A 16,280-nucleotide genomic window follows, 5' to 3' on the forward strand; every position below is an offset into this window, starting at 1 on the left:
TCAGTCTGTCGTCCGCTTCTTTTTTTTCTGATACTTTCTCTATTTGTTTGCTTCTTCTATGTGTTTAACATGCTCGTCTTTTATTTCTTCATCACGATTTGTGTAGTATTATTTGCTTTTTGTTCTCTTCTTTTCTTTATTTTTTCCTCCTCATAACGTTTAAGGCGTTATTTTGGAATCATTGTTTTAATTTTGTGAAATTAGGAGGTTTTTTGTTATTATACTGTTGCATTCACGCTTCTCGAAGTTTAAAACGTTAAAAAAATAGGTAGTGGACATTGAATTGGACATAATTGTTGATTGATATTTTTGTTATTCTGTAGTGAACTATATTTTTATTCTGAGGTGAACTACTATCAACATATATATGTAACAATTTCATAGTGAGCAAATGTACAGTAAATATACATTTTTGGGATAAAAAAAATATCATACTTTTGATAATTTTCTATATAGCACTTTTGTATAACATGTCACAACGTTAAACGTCAGACCATTAATTGATTCGGCACATACCTAATTTCTTATTATTTTATTCCAATTTTTTCGCCTACAACCGCTTTTGAAGGGTAAAAATATATAGGTGTTTTGACGTTCATCGACGGGAGTTATGGAATAATTTTGCGAAAAAAAGAATCCACTACACTCGGTTTTTTGTCGAACAGCATCATGCAAAATGTAACGCGGGACAAGACACAAATAACCTGTCATCGCACTGCATAATGATTGAAATATCTAATATCAATGTTTTCTTTCTATATTAATGAATCACTGATATTTGAAAAGGTAGTAAAGACGGGTATATCCATGTCTGAGTCTCTTATGCTGGCATCTGAAAAGAATGAAATGCGGGATGGAACTAATATCTACCATGTAAAACCAAGTAACATACACAACATAGCCATGCATATAAGATGCTGCAATGTGCGTAAGTTTTTTTATTTTCATATTGAGTTGATCAAATGTAAATAAGTCATGATCTATCTTTGACGAGAAAAAAACAAATCTTGATTTACAGTTAATCTTCATTTGGCAACCAGCAATATAAAAACAAAGTAAAAATTAGTTACTGACAAAAATAAAACCAAATAGTCACACCAAAATTTTTAACAATCACAAAACGAAATCGCCCAGCAATTCAGCCATTTGAATTTAAACTTTCTGTCTTATCTTGAATCTTAAAATGGATCAAAATTATGTTCTTTTCAAGGAAATGAAACTGAGACATATTTTCAACAAAACAACAGATGATGCAAAGACTAAAATCTAGACTAAATGCAAGTAATCAAAGTCGGATAGTGTCGTTCATCTAAATGAGTACTAAATGCTCTGGATTTTCTTTCCAAATTCGCAGAAGTCAGCACTCATGTGTTGCCATGACACTTATTGTTTGGCTTTTTTTTTTAAATAAACCGTTGAATGTTGAATTATCCAAAACATTATCCATCCCAGGCAATGGTGACTTTACCCAGACTTGGTCAAAGTCAGGTGCTGTAATTCAGTGATTGTCGTTGGTTCATATCTGTCATATTTGTTTTTCGTAATTTTCATTATCATAAATAAATTCGTTGTTTTTTTTTTTTTCTCTTGAATTGCTTTACATTTTTCAAGTCGGACATTCGATAGCTGACGTTATGGCTTTTTCGCAATTGTTAAGGCCGTACGGTGACCTAAAATCTTTTTGGCTTACTACAGTTTTGATTCAGGCTGAACTCAAGAAATACCTTTTAACATTAATTGGAAATATTGGATATAGATATGGTTAATCAGTTAATAATAATAGTAAACTGACACAAGACAAAAAGTAAAAGTATATTATTTGAAGTGTGATATCATAGAATCGTTTAATCCATGTGTATTTCTAGCAGATGAATCAAAGTACAGAAATAGAAAAATCGTTCAAATATCTTCTCTTGGTACTTGCGTTATGTTCTTGTATTAAGACTGTTACAATAGAGGTTTCCTCACGCAATTATCTGCTTAAAAAATACAAAAAAAACATATTTATAGAATTATTCATTAAATATGGAGTAAACTATTCTTTCTCTACAAACAGTTTTTTTTTCTCTGACATAATGCATCACAGACCATTTCGGCAGTTGTATTCGTTAACATTCATTTTATATCAACTCGCTCTGCATACTTCTGGTTAATTAAGAAATGACTGTAATATATTTTCTGTCTATGAAGAAATAACATCAAAAATGTGGTGCACACACAGCGCGTAGCGGGTTATTTTAAAGAGTGCACCACATTTTTTATGTTTTTTCGAATAGACAGAAAAAATATTACAGTAATTTCTTATAATTTAATTCTTAATTCCATTTTAAACCGGAGTAAACCATGAAAAAACGTTGATGACGTCACGGTCACATGACAAAATTATGTCTATGAGCTGATAAACAAAACAACGTCAGCCAATCAGAAGACGCGTTACATCCAAAATTAAATTATTAAGTCTTGATGAGTAAGTATGACTTTGATTGCTAGAGTTTTTCATACATTAGTTGACTATTTCAAATAGAAACAAAAACATACCGTGTTTTTTTTTCATTAACGGTAAATTGGAGTCTGAATTAAAGAAGATAGAATATTTTAATACTTAGCAAAAATACAGTTGATATCATGCTTATATTTTGTTCATAAAATAGAATTCTTTGCCTCTAGGAAGAGTTATGGTGCTACATCCTGGCAGTCGATGTACTCAAGTTATGGCATTTGAAAGGTCACGCTTTTCGCAGACTGTTTATAACATCTTTTAAACTAAATACATTGAATGTATATTTATTGAAACTTTAGAGCGGGTGAACATGATTTATTTAGAGTTTGTTATTGTCGTTTCACTAACTTTTAGTAGCTGCGAGTACTCTTAGATCCGTACTTTGAGTTTTTTGTCTTCATGTTAGTGTGGTTTTTGTTTTTTGTGCTTCGTGTCGATCTTATGAGTCAAGCCATTTCATTCTTTACAGGTAGTGCTTATGTTATACTAGTACACTATTGTGTGGGGGAGGTTTGAGTGCACCTAAACATGTCTAACCCTGACAAATTCTGTATGTACCTGTCACAAGTCGGGAGCCTATAATGCAGTGGTTGTCTTAGTTGCTGCCTGTTATATCTGTTTTTTCAATTATTGTTAAGGGCATACAATACAGTTTTGATCCCATAATGAAATTTTGATGAAAATTTGCATATAGGCTATTTTTTACCCGATTAAATCAAATATGTAATAAAAAGTATACCACCATGTGCTACTTTTTGAGTAAATTGAGGTTGAAATTTCAGATATTTCCTGAAAATTCGGATTTGTGGACGTATTTTTCCTTTCGACAGAAATACATAATTTTTTTGTTTTAAAAGATAAACACAAGCTGTTTTTTGTTAAATTATTTGTAATTTCTGTTTTATATAAATGTTCTATAAATTTGTTCATTTTATTTTTACAAATAACTCATATTTATCAAATGTTCATAAATGTAGAAAAAAACGTCATTTTTTGCTGTATATTTATCAAATTAAAAATAATTGCACTATTGACTTTTTCATGAAAATTGGTACACATAATCTTCCTACGTAATCAAACCAAATGTCATTTTAAAAAAGAGGGGTCCATGAACTCGTTTTCAAGTTAAATCAGTTTGAATGATAAAAATCAGTCGAAAACTGCATCTTTTCCCGATAAGTCACAGTTCGACGTCGCGAAAATAACAATTTACGTTAGCAATGTCATTACCTCCCCTGTAACTGTATCGTATGCCCTTAAAGCATAATTCAGATCGTTGTTTTCTTTTTCAATCGTTTCACTTTTTGACATTCGGGTCCTTTCATATCTGACTTTATACAATATGGGTTTTACTCATTGTTGAAAGTCGTTCGTTGACCCATTATTGCTTAAATTCATGTCATTTTTTAACTCTGTTGGATAGTTGTTTCATTGGCATTCATACCCCTTCTACTCATTTTATATCATGTACGAAATGTCAGTATCAGCGATCATAATTTGCCTTTTCCGTCTAACAAGTCATGACTAAATGTCGATGCTTCTTGTTTGTTTGAAATGCATATTGCATATTGCAATACTGTCGTAATTGGTTCCAAATGAAAACACATCGCAGGTCTATGAGAAAAGTATAGCATTATTAAATTTTTCATCTTAAAACATATCACTATTCTATAAAGAAAAATTCACACTCATTTAAGAAAATATAGCATTAACAATCTAATACACATGATTATGGCTTAAATTATAATCGAACACGTTGAAAGTACATTTAACTGTCTTTGCTTCATGATTGTCTTCCCAGGTATTAGTACACTTCAAAATTGAAGATCGTACAAATTTCCATTAAATTCAATTTACCTATGCTCTCGTATAAATATAAAATACTTTGATTTATATGTACAGTGCATAAGGAAGTTATACAGACGTCTACCGAAAAATCTTCTTTTTATCGTAGAAATGAATTCATATTCGTCTGCGATTTCCAACAATGCATCTCGTTTATAAATATTATTTAGAAACGTTTTTTCGATTCATACTGGACTCTTTTTAATAAAAATGAATAAGAATCATATTGTAAAAATGCACCGCATATACAATAGAAATGAATCGCTCTTTCAGTGAAAATGGAAGTATTGTATCATTATTCGACAGTTAACATGTCTATTGAATAGCATGACGAAAGAAGCAAATTGTCATCAGTTGTAGAAAATTTAGCTAACTAAACCCCAAAATAGCATCAAAAGCAGGAACCTCAACCCGCCTTGGAACATAAGTATGTTTATTGACTGACTGCTTATTAGATTAAGACTTGTGATCGTTTTGTATCGCTAGTTGTATTTCGTGTTGTGTTGTCTGTTTTGATTTTACTAACAACGTTGAAAAGGCAAACGTATTGTTATTTAGTTCCAGGTTATGGTGATGACAAACATCAAGAGAAAACCATCATACTTATAGGACTGATGGGTACTGGAAAAAGCACTCTGATAGATGCAATGATCAATTATATAGCTGGAGTTTCATTTTTTGATGATTATCGCTTCAAACTTGTCCATTTAACGGAAGAGGAGAAGACCAAACACGAAAGATGGGTAACTATGGAACACCAAGACTGTCTTATTATGCCCATTTTCATTATATGATGCGCATTTACCCTTATATGATGTGCACTTGTCATTATATGATGTGCAAACATACTTATATGATGTGCAAATATACTTATATGATGTGGAAACATACTTACAATGTATATGATGTGCAAATATACTTATATGATGTGCAAACATCCTTATATGATGTGCAAATATACTTATATGATGTGCAAACATACTTATATGATGTGCAAATATACTGACTGTGCGGAATGGGCTTTGCTCATTGTTGAAGGCCGTATGGTGACCTATAGTTGTTAATTTCTGTGTCATTTGGTCTCTTGTGGAGAGTTGTCTCATTGGCAATCATACCACTTCTTCTTTTTAATATTATTTGATGTGCAAATATCCTTATATGATGTGCATTTTACCTTATATTATGTGCAAACATCTTTATATGATGTGGTTGTGTCATTATATTATGTGCTTGTAACATTATATTATGTGGTTCGGTTTACTTCATTATATGATGTCAAAACGTCCTTATATGATGTGCTTTCATCGTTGTTATGGTCAATGAACATGATTACGATTAGAACGATCACTGTCTACGTCATAACTGATTCCGATCTGCTTCTCCGGAATTACTATAAACCCGGTTCAAATCTGTAGCTATCGTTTTGAAAATGGTTAAGATTTTAAAAGAGATAAACCTTTGCACGTTGGTACCTCGTTTTAAAGATGAAAAAATCACATCTGATATTGTTGGAAAATTGTCAAAATATGAATTGCCAAGTTTGGGTTTAACCGATGGGTCTACAATAATGAACATATTGTTAAAGTCATTAAACTATGGGTCCTCGACTGTGTACTGAGCACCTGGAGTTCAGATATTTGATAAACCAGGGGATATTCTGCATTTTTATTTAATGCCAGTTTACTGTTTCTGATTTAGCAGCTCCAGCCTCGTATCAGATTAAAAAATGAGACAGTGCAATTTAACAAGTAATCAACGTTTCAAACATTTCGGAGGAAGATTTAAATCTGTTAATGCAGGAGCTACAATGTACTAGTAATTGAAGGATTTCCTTGCTGCGGCGAAAATATGATAAATATGTTTTATTGCAAAAGACACCAATTCAATCACCGTTATGGATGATTGATTGATTGATTGATTAATTGGTTGATTGATTGGTGTTTAACGCCACTTTAAAGACAATTGTGCTATTTCGTGGCGGTCAGCTTATATTGATGGAGGAAGCCGTAGTGCCCGGAGAGAACCACCGAACTTCGGTAGGAAAACTGACAATTCTAGTCAATTAAGATTGGAGTCGAGGCTCTTACCTGCCACGTGCGGGATTCGAACTCAAAACCTAAGTGTTGATAGGCTAGTGATACAGTAGTTAGACTACTTAGACCACTTGACAACCGAGGACCCACGGCATGGGTAAAAGGAGATATGGGATGAACTTTAACTCAGTGCATTACATTTGCGCGCAGCTTTTTGTTATGTTTTCGTGCATGTATTTTACAGCTTCAACTAGACAGTAATCCGCAATATAAATTGTTTCGATGGGAGCCGCTCATATATACACCCCCAGACTCAAAGAATCGAACTACCAACAGGGCTAAGGTACCGACCATTCATCTTTTTTTTTGTGGGGGGGGGGGGGGCATGTTTGTTTTTAAATGTTTCATTCCAAATTTCTTGAAAAAGACATTATTTATTTCAGAAGGGAAGCGAAAAAAATAATTTGTTTCCATCGGAAACGAGGAAAAAAATAAAACAATAATAAAGTTAAAAAAATGATTATGTTTTGGAAAAAAAGTTTATTTTTTATTAAAGTCAAAAAATGTGTTTGTCCTGAGCCCAAGAAAATACACATGCTCCCGCCCACAAAAGATGTCGGTGCTAAATCAATCTGATTAAAATACAGATCCTGTGTCTAAGCTTTGGTTACAAGGATCTGACACCATTCATTTTACTTTCTGTTCTGGTAATTATTACATCAGCCAATGAAATTTCAGCCTTTAAATTTTTGAAGGAGTGTATCAATCCGACAAAACCAGAGAATCACAAATGGTCTTTAAAACAGAAAATAGAATTGAGCTTTTTCGGATCCTTGTAAGCAAAGCTTGGACGATTGGTGTCTAAATGAACATAAGAAAAAAAAATCATTGTTTTCTGAGGCCTGTTGGTCTCATAGATAGAGAGTTGTGTTTTTTCTTAAGTGAAGCGCTGCACAAGTAAAATCAAGCCAGATTTTAATTCAAGCGCTGTAGATATAATGTCCAGCGCAGTAGATATAAATTTCCTTTACATCTCCAGCGCAGGACTTTACATCTCAAGACCAAAAGGGCTCCGTAATCAATAAAGCTTGAGGATGAAGGATGTTAAGAATATCTTTTTTTAAATAAAGTCCAGTTTTCCAACAATAACTGTTATTAGCTCACCTGGCCCAAAGGGCCAAGTGAGCTTTTCACATCACTCGGCGTCCGGTGCCCGGCGTCCGTCGTCGTCGTCCGTCGTCCGTCGTAGTCGTCGTCGTCGTCGTCCGTCGTCCGTCGTAGTCGTCGTCGTCGTCCGTTAACTTTTACAAAAATGGAAAACTACGGGACCAAATTTAACTAAACTTGGCCACAATCATCGTTGGGGTATCTTGTTCAGAAATGTGTCCGATGACCCCGCCTGCCAACCAAGATGGCCGACATGACTAAAAATAGACCATAGGGGTAAAATGCAAGTTTTGTCTATTATTTTAAAAACCGTTACAAATAGAGAATATCTGACAGAGCAAAAATGTTTGGAATGTTGAGCTCTAGCAATTGTTCATTGACGTCAAAGCTGACAGGCGCCTTCTTGTAGGAGTTATTGCCCTTAAATGACAAATTTTACCATTTTTGTTTCATTTTTGCCTATTATCTTGAAAACTATAATAGATAGAAAGAAACTTTAAGTTGCAAAAATGATCAGCTAGACAAGATCTACGAATAAGTTTGGCATGGTTGAAATCGTCAGATGACACCATATTAGAGTTATTGCCCTTTGATGACGATTTTTACCAATTTTTTGTTTTTTGCCTAATATCTTCAAATTTATAATAGATAGATAGAAACTAAAATAAGCAAAAATGATCAGCAAGACAAGATCTACATTTCAGATAATATGGAGGAAATTTCCGAGGACTCCTTATTGGAGTTATTGCCTTTTAATGACGATTTGTACCATTTTTTTTTTTGCATTTTGCCTTATATGGTAAAAATTATAATAGATAAATAGTAGATGAATAGAAACTTTTTAGAAATAACGAAAAATGATCAGAAAGGCAAGATCCACAAACAAGTCAAATTTTGCCGATATAGTTAGAAGACTGTCACTCTTCATAGGAGTGATTGCCCTTTTCTTATTATTATTATTTTAATTCAGTCTATATGTACATAGCACACAAGTTCCGGGAAGTTTTACATTCCTACCTAGGAGTCCACTCCCGTATTCGGAAGAAGAAGAAGCCCTTAAATGAGAATTTTTATAACCCTCTTACCTGTTTTTAGCAAAAACTAAAGAATATAGAGAGAAACTAAACAGACAAAATGATCAGCAATACAAGATCAATAAAAAAGAGATTTTTGTTATGAATTCTATTCTTGTCTAAATTGTTGGAGAGAGTCCATCGAGTGTTGAATATGCACATAGACCTAGGTGAACGACACATGCTCTTTAGAGCCTCTAGTTGTCGTACAGGCCTGTAAGGTCATATGAGCTATTCTCTTCATTAAGCATACGTCGTCCGTAAACTTTCACATTTTCACCTTCTTCTCTGAAACCACTCAGCCAATTTTAATAAATCTTTGTAAGAATAATGTATTGAAAGTCCTATACAAAAAACCTTTATTTAGTTTCGATTGGTAAAAAAATAATACCACCAGAGTCAATCTTTGAATTTGACAGGTCAAATTTTAAAAATCCTCTTGACTGAAACTGCAAAGCTATATGTTTGGAAACTCTAAATGATTAATGATGAATATACCCCTTTCAACGATTACCATTTACTATTGATAGGTTGCCGATACTGGTCACAGTGGCACATAGTTTCTATTAAAAAACAACGGGAAATGTATTATAAACCACTTTTTCATTAAAAAAAAAGCGCAGAATGTCAAGATCTATACCTACATGTACTTTCTATTTCCACCAAATTTATTCCGGCGATGAATCTTTGTAGGAGTAATTGGCTTTAAATAATAATTTTTGGGTAGAAACTGTAAACAGTTGAAATGGTGAGCAATACACGATCTAGAGCAATGTCCAAATAGTTAGACCTACCTTTTTCATATTGATTTTGGATAAAGGCTCGGGTATCTTATTCTAAATTTTAACACACATTTGTTCAAGTAAAAAATAATGTTTTGTGAATAGTTGTCCCTCAAAGCATCTAAAATTGTGAACCCTTGAAATATTTTTTTTTCGATAAAGGTTCTGTTCGGGGAGATTCAGTTAGCGGCGGCGGCTTTTAATATTTTGCGTTCATCTTGAAAACTTCAATAGAAAAAAATAGGTGCTATGAAAACAGTCTGAATAGGATCTATTGTAAAGGGCCCATTTGAGCAATTTAGGCTCTTATGTGTTTTGTTGTTTCATTGCCTATTATCTTGATAACTTATTTATAGAGAAACCTTTCCTTGCAAAATGGTAGGGAAGAACAGATTTACAAATTAATAATCAACCATGACTGATTTTTTCTTTCATGGGAGGAAAAATGGGAATTTCTCAAATTTTTTTTCAAGTCCCCACCTTGAAGAAGGAAAATAAACTCAAGACCCCCTTTCCATAGACATGAACATTTAACCCCCCATACACACAAACATTTATAATAACAAAAGAATGCATTAAATTTATATGCTTTTATAAGTATAAAATATTGCGTCAGTAGTGGATTTAGAACAAGTGTGGAAGTTGTTTGCGACTTCAGTGAACTTAATTTGGATATGCCGGTTATGGTCTCATTGATATTTACCACACCTTCGTTCAATTTTAGCTTCAGATGAAAAATACTCTGCTGGAAGAATATGTTGAAACTTAGGATTTAGTTCTGAGCAATTGAGGCGAGCGGAGCGAGGCGAAAAAAAATTGATGTTTTTCAAGTCAAAACTGGTTTTTTTTTTACTGTAGGGGGAGTGTAGGGTGTGGTTCGAATCCTGAACAGTTGGGGAAAGTATGGACACACCATTCAAGCTTGATACAGCTCTGAATTTAGATTATGATTAAATATTTGACACAGCATGGGTTTCTGACATAGAATGAATGTGGCCTAAGATCTTAAAAAATTGAAATTGGACATTTACTTTTTATATGGTCCAATATCCAAAATCCAAAAATATGGTTAGATTCAGCATATCAAAGAACCCCAAGAATTCAATTTTTGTTGAAATCAAACAAAGTTTAATTTGGACCCTTTGGACCTTAATGTGGACAAATTTGAAAACAAGGCCCCAAATAAAAAATCTAAGTACACGGCTAGATTCGGCATATCAGTGAACCACAATAATTGAATTTTTGATGAAAATCAAACAAAGACTAATTTTAGACCCTTTGGACCTCAATTTCGGACCAATTTAAAAACGGGGCCCAAAATCAAAAATCTTAGTATACGGTTAGCTTCAGCATATTAAAGAACCCCAAGAATTCAAGATTTTGAATTAAACTCCATTCAAATTGGTCAAGAAATGAGCAATTTATATACTAGTAGTATTAGAAAAGTATTGTTTTTGGCCCCTAATTCCTTAACGGTTAAGGCCATAACCTCCAAAATTAATTCCAACCATCCTTTTTTGGCATGGAACCTTGTGGTACAATTTCATAAAGATTCATGCACTTATACACAAGTGATTTTCCTGAAACAAGAAAAATGCTTGTTTTTGGCCCCTAATTCCTAAATAGTTAAGACAATCACCACCAAAATCAACCCCAAACTTCTTTTTGTAGTATGGAACAATTTGATAGAGATCCATTCACTTATAATCAAGTTATTGTCTGGAAATCAAACGTCTTCGGACGATGACGACATCGCCATACCATTATACGGCTGCAAATTTATAAATAAAAAATTGAATACCACCTTTCCATTCCATTTCAATTTCAAGGTCTCCCTTAATTTTTTCCTATCCCCTCTTTTTGGGGTTACAATTGACGGGTCCCTTACAGGAGTCATTACCCTCCCAGTGTCCGATTTTTGCCCATTTTTGCATTTTTTTTTGCTTATATCTTGAGAAAAGTAATACATGAAGCGAAATTTGAACAGCTAAACTGATTAACAAGGAAAAATTTACAAAAAATGAACAAACTTGAAATATCTGTATCAACTTCTCATAGAAGAAACTGCCTCTAAATAGGAAAGATATTTTCAATGGAAACAAACTATTTTATTTGCTTCCCTTCTGAAATAACTAATGTCTTTTTCGAGAAATCTGGAATCAAACATTTTAAAAAACATGCCCCCCCCCAAAAAAAAAAAAGATGATTGGTCGGTAACTTGCCAATGGCAGTGTTTAAAGTTCTTGAGTCTGGAGGTGTATATATGAACGGCTTCCATCGAAACCTTTCCTACTGTCTAGTTGAAGCTGTAAAAAACATGCAAGAAAACATAATAAAGAGCTGTGCGCAAATGTAATGCACCGAGTTGAACTTCATCCCATATCTCCTTTCATCCATACCGGGATCATCGGTGGCTGAGTGGTCTAAGTAGTCTAACTACTGTATCACTAGCCTGTCAACACTGAGGTTGTGAGTTCAAATCCCGCACGTGGCAGGTAAGCTGGACTCCAATCTTAATTGACTAGAATTGTAATCTTTCCTACCGAAGGTCGGTTGTTCTCTCCGGGCAGTACGCCTTCCTCCACCAATATAAAGTGACCGCCTCGAAATAGCACGATAGTGCTGAAAATGTCGTTAAACACCAATTAATCAACCAATTAATCAACCAATCATCCATACCGGTATACTTATGCACGAGTAGAAAACATTATCGCTTTTTTATGAAATACTTTTTAAAATGACTGTGATTTAATTGGTATAGGAAATAAATTAAGGTAAAGCGGTAATTCAAAAAGAGGGAATACATATACCGGTATAGCTGTCTTTTGCAATAAAGTAGTTTTATCATATTTTAGCCGCAGTAGGGAAATTCTTCAACTAGCTCCTGTTTTAATGGATCTAAATCTTCCTCCAAAATGTTTTAAACGTTGATTTTTTTATTATGTGCTTTCATCGTTGTTATGGTCAATGAACATGATTACGATTAGGTGCTCAGTACACAGTCGAGGACCCATAATTTAATAACATTAACCGTATATTGTAGACCCATCGATAAAACCTAAACTTGGCAATTTATATTTGACAATTTTCCAACAATATCAGATATGTTTTTTTCATCTTTCTAACGAGGTTCCAACGTGCCAAGGTTTATCTCTTTTAAAATCTCAACCATTTTCCAAACAATAGCTTCAGATTTGAACCGGGTTTATCATAATTCCGGATAAGCAGATCGGAATCAGTTATGACGTAGACAGTGATCGTTCTAATCGTAATCATGTTCATTGACCATAACAACGATGAAAGCACATCGTATAAGGACGATTTGACATCATATAATGAAGTAAACCGAACCACATAATATAATGTTACAAGCACATAATATAATGACACAACCACATCATATAAAGATGTTTGCACATAATATAAGGTAAATTGCACATCATATAAGGATATTTGCACATCATATAAGTATATTTGCACATCATATAAGGATCTTTGCACATCATATAAGTACATTTGCAAAAAAAAATAAGTATATTTGCACATCATAAAAGGATATTTGCACATCATATAAGTATATTTGCACATCATATAAGTATATATAATATATGTGATGACGCAAATGCGTATTCTTATCCAGAGTATCAGTGCGTATGCTTTCTGTTTACCATTTCTTGCGTAAAAATACCACGTTCATGCATAAATATTAATATTTCACTCGCGAATGCAAATTTTCGCTTTTCTTATCTAAATTCAGGACACGGCAATAAGAGCTTGCCATGTGACTTTCAAGCACGGTCATCATTGCTTACGGTATTCTGACCTGTTTTCTTTTTTGAGTCACTGTCCTTTTATAAACTTTGACATTTTCGAAATACTAAGGATTTTCTACCCAAGGAATATATTACTTAACTTCGTACTTTATTTGGCCTTTTTAACTATTTTTATTCGAGCGTCACTGATGATTCTTTGTAAACTTAACTCGTGTCTGGCGTACAACATGTTAATCCTGGTATTTTTTTTTTATATCTACATGTCTTTTTATATAAATTGGTTCTTTTGAGAGTATATATATGTTCATGTATTCATAAAACTTCTGAAAATAAGATATTCTTCAAAACCAAGTTTCTCTGTAAAATATTAGAATTGATTAAAGTAAAATCAGAAATCCTTAAAATTTGAGATGTTTTATGAGACCAAAATAAGTCTCTATATAAGAAGTCCAAATGAAGCTGGTGTTACTCTCAAGATAAATATACGAAACCTTCTTATAAGTTGCATGCCACAGGGTTTCTCTTCACATGGAAAATGGACTTTAAATTTATCTGTACAACATCTACCATGAGTACAGACAACTTCAGTAACGAGTTGAGAATATGAAGGCATCCATGCAGGAAACAAAATAAAAAGATGTAATAGATAAAATAAATGCATCCAGATTATAAAGCAAACTGAGTGCTTACATTTATATTGCGATTGGTTTGTGCAATTTGCATTATACAGCCGGTTTTTAAAAACTGGGATTTTCAATAGGATTATAAAAAAATGATGTACAATCCCAAGTAATAAATGAAATAGTCGAGCTTTAAAATGGATATTCAAATAGTAGCTGTATATACACTTTTCTATTCACACCTATCCAACATTGCTTTCAACTGACTTGTGCAAGAATGTACACACTATTACATATTTTTAATAAAGGTAGTTTAACTTCATCATTATCTCCTTTTTTTCACAGTCAATTATTTCAATTCAAAAGCAAACAAAAATTCAGCAACAATCTTTTGGTGACCAGTCAGCGGTCTTAGGTTCTCACGTGTTGCTTTTCTTTTTTTAAAGAAAGCAACTTGTTTTAATTTTTAGCATGCATCGATATGTCAAAGTGTAAAACCTTATTTCTGTCTCAATCATATAAAATATTCTTCCTAAAACAAAATTTGATTTTGATATGTTCTCAATCTTTAAGCAACTTAGAGGAGAAACAGGAAATGGTATGGTAAGGCCATTTGTGTGGCCCGTTAAATTTGAAGAAAACAAATATTTATCTACCAAATAACATACATTGGTTTTTTTTATTTATTTTTTTATCTTGAAAAAAATATTGCATTTTTGACACGTAGTCCTGACAAAATTTCGGGCTTGAGTTCGCTAGTGATGTCTCTTGTTGATGGTGTTGCCTGGCGTTATTGTAAGGTCGGGTTGCAATTGACGTTTGTATCATAATATAAGACATTGTCAAGCTACAAAATAAATCTATTATAAAAACGATTTGTCAATGTGAAAAGTTTAATGAGATGAGTTAATGGGCTTAATATATAATTTGTGTGATCTTGCTTAAAACTAAGATACATCTAATGCCTGTTTACAATAGTCCTCAAATGATTTACAAAATTATGTTTGCTTTGTTTTATTTATTTACTTCAGTCTACAAGTCAGACAAATGGTATAACATGTTACCGAATTCCATGGAGAAGTGGTTCCAGAGTTGATTATAAGCTGTGCGTCATTGATACTCCAGGATTCGGCAATTATAGTGTAGAAGACGAGACTATAACTTCTATGCTTAAATGTCTTTTCGAAAAGGGAATCGGAAATATTGATGCTATCTGTTTAGTTGTACCTTTATCATCTCAACCAGATAAGGCTGGAAAATTCTTACTGTTGAATATTTTTAAGCATCTTTTTTCAAAAGATATCTATGACATTATTTACCTCTTCCTGACCTGGGATGACGGTGGTGAAAACAATGTATTCGATGTCTTAAAAAAGTATATACCTATAGAGCAAGATATGTGCTTCAGGTTTAATAACTGTGATGTTTTACGTACCAGTCATTCTAACGAACATTCTATAAAAATATGGAGAACAAGAAACAGAAGCTTCTGTGGATTTTTTAGAAAACTACTGACTACACCAAGCATTTCGTTGTCAAACACAAAAGCAGTTCTTGATTCTAAATCACAAATTGAAAGGGTACTGGAGAAAACGTAACGTATTTACAGATATAATATATATCAAAGATTAAAAAAGATTAACTTGCATACCATAAAAAAAGTCATATAAAACAATACAGTTTTCACAAGATATTGTCAAAAGCATATCACGATTATCTTTGTATTACGAATAAGCCGCAATACAGAGACTCTTATTGTTGAATATACACACGTCTATTTACACAAAGTACTACCCAACTAAACCCAAACAGCCATAAACGATGTAGTATAGTGTCGGACATGTGGAGTTTTCTGTAGTTCCAAATGTTGTATATGTCGGGGACAATGCAGAACTAAAGACCATAAAATGGAAAAGTTATCATATGAAACAAAAACATAAATCAGAATCGCAACAATGGAAGATTTGAAGAAAAGTTACGGTTTTGCCAACCAAGATGCTAAAGATTGGAAAGAAATGCTGAACAAAATAGAGCCAGTTTTAAAAAAAATCTATGGAAGAATTATGTGGCATTCTAAAGCTAGTTTTAGAAAAGATTTACGAAATTCAAAAACGCATCAATCAGACCAAATTTCTAGAGGTCTGAGGATTTCTTTGATGAGGTTAATGCTAGATAAGAAAAGTCACCACTGTTGATGACGAACGCGTAAAAAAATTGAAAAATATAATGAAGTTTGTGTTGTATAACGTATTATTGACTGCTATGTTGAAATCTGTTTGATAAACATTTGCGTGATTTAGAGTAGTATTTGTATATGCTTGATATGTTGCATTGTATCTATCAAAATAATAATTCCACCTTATGTAATAATGCTGTATTTTGATTGGATGAGAGAAATGCTATTTTTCGCCAATTTTCTATATAATGAGATTTTCTTTTCTCTGTCGGTGTATTTGTCATTACCTTATCAACATGATTTAAGAGAGA

At 33.0% G+C, this 16,280-nt stretch overlaps 1 protein-coding gene across 1 annotated transcript; it reads left to right on the top strand.

Annotated features, from left to right (window-relative positions):
- Window positions 1–846: 846 nt before the first annotated feature.
- LOC127717427 (uncharacterized) lies at window positions 847–16,280 on the top strand. Its single transcript, XM_052223095.1, has 3 exons — window positions 847–928; window positions 4,904–5,088; window positions 14,825–16,280. Exons 1-3 carry the CDS (start codon window positions 847–849, stop codon window positions 15,389–15,391), a joined length of 834 nt encoding a protein of 277 aa, XP_052079055.1. The 3' UTR covers window positions 15,392–16,280.

The sequence above is a fragment of the Mytilus californianus genome, unplaced genomic scaffold (assembly GCF_021869535.1).
Source record: "Mytilus californianus isolate M0D057914Y unplaced genomic scaffold, xbMytCali1.0.p SCAF_1, whole genome shotgun sequence".
NCBI lineage: Eukaryota > Metazoa > Mollusca > Bivalvia > Mytilida > Mytilidae > Mytilus > Mytilus californianus.

Excerpts from the sequence above, each read along its gene's own strand:
- LOC127717427 (XM_052223095.1), top strand. The coding sequence starts at position 847 with ATGCGGGATGGAACTAATATCTACCATGTAAAACCAAGTAACATACAC. Across the intron at positions 929-4,903 it reads TATAAGATGCTGCAATGTGC|TTCCAGGTTATGGTGATGAC; the intron begins GTAAGTTTTTTT and ends ATTGTTATTTAG. Across the intron at positions 5,089-14,824 it reads AGACCAAACACGAAAGATGG|TCTACAAGTCAGACAAATGG; the intron begins GTAACTATGGAA and ends TATTTACTTCAG.